At 45.6% G+C, this 5,649-nt stretch overlaps 1 protein-coding gene across 1 annotated transcript; it reads left to right on the top strand.

Moving 5' to 3' along the window:
• Window positions 1-652: 652 nt before the first annotated feature.
• Window positions 653-4,264, top strand: LOC136462761 (protein JASON-like). Its single transcript, XM_066461811.1, has 8 exons — window positions 653-837; window positions 960-1,014; window positions 1,117-1,193; window positions 2,377-2,466; window positions 2,534-2,604; window positions 2,700-3,507; window positions 3,616-3,698; window positions 3,870-4,264. Exons 1-8 carry the CDS (start codon window positions 781-783, stop codon window positions 3,913-3,915), a joined length of 1,287 nt encoding a protein of 428 aa, XP_066317908.1. The 5' UTR covers window positions 653-780; the 3' UTR covers window positions 3,916-4,264.
• The last annotated feature ends 1,385 nt before the right edge of the window (window positions 4,265-5,649 follow it).

Below are 5,649 nucleotides of genomic sequence, written 5' to 3' on the forward strand. Positions count from 1 at the left end.
GCAGCAACATGGGACTAAGGCATTGCTTACTCCCTCCCGTAAAGTTTACTTTCTATCTCATCGAATATTTGACATATACATAGAGTATTAAATATAGACTAAAAAAAATAACTAATTACACAGTTTACGACTAATTTGTGTGACAAATCTTTTAAACCTAATTAGTCCATAATTTGACAACGCGGTGCTATAGTAATACACGTGCTAATGATGAATTAATTAGGCTTAATAAATTCGTCTTACGGATTACTGACAGATTCTGTAATTTATTTTTTATTAGTATCCAAACACTCCATGCAATATCTCCATGTGACACCTGATGTGACACACTAAAACTTTATACCCTGGATTTAAAAGGCGAAGGATGTCAGTTCACAATTCTCACTCCTGTGCGGTTAATAATAAATAGAAAAATACTCTGCCGGCTCCGATACCCTTGTTCAGACGCGGGCCAAACCTCAAGACCCGTGGGAATTGCTAACGGACCGCGTTCCCGGACTAGGCCCACGAAGTACATCCGTTTAATCTGTTGAGGCCCACAAGGCCCAGACCAGGCCGGATCTTCCCGTTCGCTTCCCCTCTTCGCCCTCCGCCTCAATTCAAATCCCGCTGCCTGCCTGCCTCCGCCACCGTCTCCCCTCCCTCGCCACCTCCAACCCTCCTCTCCTCTTTCCATTTCCGTTCCTCCGCGCCCCCGATCCCTAAACCCTACCTACCACAAACCCTCAGCGGCGGCGGCGGCGGGGACTGTTGGGTTTCTTTGTATCCTCCGGCATCGTCATGGGCTGCTTCCTCTCCTGCTTCCGTGGCGGCTCCAATCCGTCCGGCGATCTCCGCGTGAGCAAATCCACCTGCTACCTCCTCGATTCCTCGCGTCTCTCAAATTTTTCTTCCGGTTTGGATCTGGTGCGGGTGTTAGCGGCGAGATGTGATTCGGTTTGCCTGTTTGCTTTGATCAGGACCCGCTCGTGAGGGAGAGCCGCCTGGGGGACGCCTTCCTGAACGACGAGAAAAGTACGTTTGATATTTGAGAGCCATGCCAAATTTTGGTGTTCCAATTAGTTTTGAGGACTGTTAGGAAATTATTGGTTTTATTGTGCGATATTGTCCTTTTAGAGTTTGATGAAGCGACTGGAAAGCGGGATGCGGAGGCGGCAAATGGCCACGGAGTCGACGAGGAGCTTCGGAGAGAGGTACTAACCAGTGTTCTCATGTGTTTGTTACTAGCTGTGTAAAATTGTATTTGAGTAATTGAGTTTAGGCCTTACTGGAGGCGAGCTGTGCCGAAAATTGAATCGGACAATCTCTTTATTGTTACCGATTGTTGTCCGATAGGTTTTAGGTGCACAATTCAGGTTTATGATGATGTTACAGCATGCTATACATCACCTGAAATAGAATGGCTGCTACAAGCATTCCCTTCAAGGTGATTATCATGCAGAAAGTTCAAAGAAATTTGTGATTCAGGATTAGCTAGTAGATGACTATAGGTGGACCGAAGTTATGACCCATGTTTGACTCTTGATTGCTGATCACCATTTTTCTCATATTACTCCGTATGAGCTGCACCAAGAAGGCAACGCTTGCCGATAAAAAAAAAGAGAATGTTTATGATTTTTTTTTCGAAACTGGAATTAGATTGTGCTACAGTTAAATTGCCACCGTGACCTGTGTAAATTAGTACAAATGTAGTTCTGTAATCTTTCTTTTACTTTCTCGACATGCATATGGAAACACTGATCAAAACACTATTTTTAGTATAATCCCATCGTCTTAAGACTGAATGTAGGGCATGCTCCACCTCCACCGGAGGTGTTTGCCTCACCATTCAAACGACCCGATATTTACATATGCTAATTTTTTTCTTCTTAGTATTAATATAATGAAGCGCAGCTCTCCTGTGTTTTTGAGAAAAAAAACATATGCTAATTTTTCCATGTGTGCCTCCACCTATGTTCACAGTCAATTAAATTTTCAACTTCTAAAGAAAAGAATGCCGAGGCATTGTGAAAATATAATAAGACTTGACGTGTTTGTTGCATGTCAATACATATTTCCTTTTGAGAATGCCTGTTCCAATATATATGTGAGGTAGATACCCGAGATCTAATCGTATTTTTATCTTAAGATGATTTTGCCTACTGGTTGTGATTTGTGAACTTGCGGCTTATGATTTTATAGCCAAAATACCTTTAAATGTTTATCAAATACCATCTTTATTTATGTGTATACAGGTCAATATGCACAATTACTATTATCTTTCAGCTTTTGCAATTCTGTTGTATTTTGAAGCCTCATGAAAACTACTCCATATACACTACATGCTAATGGCTAATCTCATTAAAACGCGCTTTTATGGAATTCCATGACAACCAGGCCAACTATCTCAAATCATGTGGCACAATATCCCAAACCCCACCGGAGATACTAGATTCAATCCAAGTCAATTCAGAAGATGCTAAGGAGGTAAGAATCTTTCATCTGCAAGCTTGTCCTAAAATTCTTCATCTAAATATCTTTTTTTTGCTTACAGTGCGGTGACACAGCAACCAACGTACAGCTGATGAAAGATGCAGTGCTACTTGAAGAAAACTCATCTGAATTGTAAGAAACCACTTACATTCTTTTCACGAGTGGTTCCCTGTGGACTAATATGTTTACTATTATTATAATTTGGTGCCTTTTGTATTTCAATGCAGGCTCAACTCTGATGAGAATGAAGTATCGAGACATGAGGAGGACATTGATGAAGGTACTCTTGAGGTGGGATCAGAAACTCAGTCATCCTTAGAGGACAAGCCTTTATGTCAGAATGTTAGAGATCAAAGCACTGATTCCAGTGATTCACCTTACCCAACCCCTCTGGTCCTCAGGGGTGACATTCAGACTCCTGGAACTAACTATACTGCTTATAAGGAGACTTCGAAGCCTGGAAAGCGTACGAGGGCTAGCAGACAGTTCATCTACCCTGTTCTGCGACCCATTGAGAACAAGATGCAGTGGATGGAACTAAAAGCTGAGTCTCCTGTGCTAGCATCCAATCCTCCAAAAAGAAGGAATTTGAGCGCAGATTCCAGCGAGAAGGCTCAGCAAACGTTTGCAAGTTCTATACTTACAGAGACAGAATCTTCAGAGTATGTATCCTTCCCAAATTATGACAACTGTGCAGTGCAAAATGAAGTGATGTCACCCGAGGAACCCAAGGGCCAAAATGTCAACCAACTGCTGGATGAAGGTGAGGAGTCATCGCAGCAAAGTTCAGAATATGGGAAGCATGGAGTCACAAGCCTGTCTCATTGGCTGAAGCCATCATCCGCAGATGACGAGAGCAACAGCAGCCCTGATGATGGCAACGTTGGGAAGGAGACATGGTATGAGGCGAGCGTCTCTGATGTGCCTATCTTTCCTGCATTTGGTTTGAACTGGGAAACCGACAACCCTACTCCTGTGTTGCCTAAGGCATGGGACGGCAACGGCATCCCAAATACCACCACCAAATATAAGGAGGTATATATACTTGCAGCTTGCGGCTGCTCTCTTGCCTTGCAAATTTGCAGTTAGGTGTGACTTGTGAGCGACACCTTTTATGCTAGTCTGATATTTCCCTGTTGTCAGGACCAGAAAGTCAGCTGGCATGCCACGCCCTTTGAAGAAAGGCTGCTGAAGGTTTTGTCCGACGAGAAACCTCGCCATGAAAGGTCTGTCTGTTACAACCCTGCTTATATCTCTGTCTGTACAAAGTGCTGTCCACGGTGTTCCAATTTTGAGTGTTAGTAATCTAGATGACTAGATGTTACTAGGCGCAGTTAGATCTGCTGGATGAAGTCACATATGTTTACTAATACCTGCATGATGGTCCCTTTTCGCAGGAAAATCAGTGGGAAGCTTATCCACCTCGAGGAAAACGCCGAGTAGAGAGGGCCTTGCAAGTTGGAGACGCCCGCCAGTCCTCGGCATCATGAACCGTCTGGGAATGGTCTAGGTGTTGTCCAACCCCATATGAAGTTATGAACTCCCTCCCAATACCGTTTGTGCCCGTTTTTCAACCGCATGTCATCTGTAAATAGAGTTTTGAGTGCCTGATGAAATACATTCTTAATCGAGGACCAGCCCTTGGCTGTCAACTGCGTGTAGTTTTGCCCGTAGATGTACTGGTTTGCTCTGTTGGTGGTCCAAAAACGGTGAATTATACTATGTATTGTGACCACACCAGCTTTGGATTGGCGTGTGTGGAGGTGTGGTGTCATCAGTAATAAAAGACAAGCTTGCTGTGGTTTCTTCAGAAATTCTCCTGTGCCCATCACTCGCATTCAAAAACCTTGAGAGGGTGGTTTTCGTTGCCTCGCCGATGGCCCATCATCCATGTTTCGTTTGTCTTCATCTTTAGGCATTTATGCAGTTTGGAATCCATGCCTGGCTCTGATTGCGCACTGCGCAGGGGTCAGTCAGGAGTGTTGCTATCTTGGAGGAGACGAGAGGCGCAACTGCTGCTAGCAGAGCCTGAAGTCTGAGCGACACTGTATGCAGATGAAGATGAACGCAGGCAGCGCCGCAGCGGCGCCACACTGCGCGCTCACACGTCCGACGAAACCTGCTGTCCGCTCCCGGCAGCGCCGGCGACCTCGCGACTGGATGGTGTTAGTTGATCTCCACCAAGCCTCTCCTCCCTGATCGGGAGAGTCCAATCCTAACTGGTTGGTGGGCTCCTGTCGCACAACATATATATATATAGAGGAGTGGAGAACTAGGCTCGTGTCACGAGGTTGAACGGAGCTGCTAGCGACGGGATGAGCCCGCCACCACCGCTGTTGCTCCTGCAGGGCCATCACCGTACCACTATGAACTTCACCGAGCCGGAGCTGCCTCTACACTGGCGTCCAAGCTGCTGCGGCGCTATGAACAGAGCGGTGAATCTTCGCAAAGGGTGAGAAGACTCACACCGGATCTATGGTTACACAGAGAGGTACACATTTATGATCCTAACATTGGTACCAGAGCCAGATTGCCTCTGTGTGACTCTAACCCTAATCGGGTAAAAGAAACGGAAAAGGGACCGGGGGTGGCGGAGGTCACTGGAACCCCGGTCACCACCGCCACCGCGCGGGAAAAGTGCCGCACTGACACGGCAAGAAAGAACAGATCCGTGTTCCGATCAGAGAAGAAGTAAAGAAAGGGGAAAAGGATCTCAAGAACCCTAACCCTAACCCGCGCAGAAAGCTTGGGGAAGAAGAAGAGAAAAGAACCGAACACTTCCTTTCGGATCTGAACAGAGAAGGGGTTCCCTAACCCTAACCCTAACTGGGTTAAAGGAAGGGGAAAAGAGGGATTCGATACAAATAAGAAAAGAAAAGAAATCAAAAGAAAACCGAACCCTAACCCTAGATCCCCTTTTCGGGTGAACAAGCGAAAAGAAAAGAAAGAAATGGGATTCGGCTTAGACCCGCTCAGATCCGAAGGGGAAGAAGAAAATGAACCCTAGATCCAAACCCTAATTCCCCACATCAGTTCGGATAAGAGAAAAGAAAACTCAAATCAGAGAAAAGAAAAAGGGGTAGGTCGTTTTCCGAACCCTAACCCTAGATCTAAACCCTATTCCCATCCACTGGTTCAGAAAAGAGAAGAACACAGTCCAAATCGAAAAGAAGAAGG

This window comes from Miscanthus floridulus, chromosome 7 (assembly GCF_019320115.1).
Source record: "Miscanthus floridulus cultivar M001 chromosome 7, ASM1932011v1, whole genome shotgun sequence".
Classification (NCBI taxonomy): Eukaryota; Viridiplantae; Streptophyta; class Magnoliopsida; order Poales; family Poaceae; genus Miscanthus; species Miscanthus floridulus.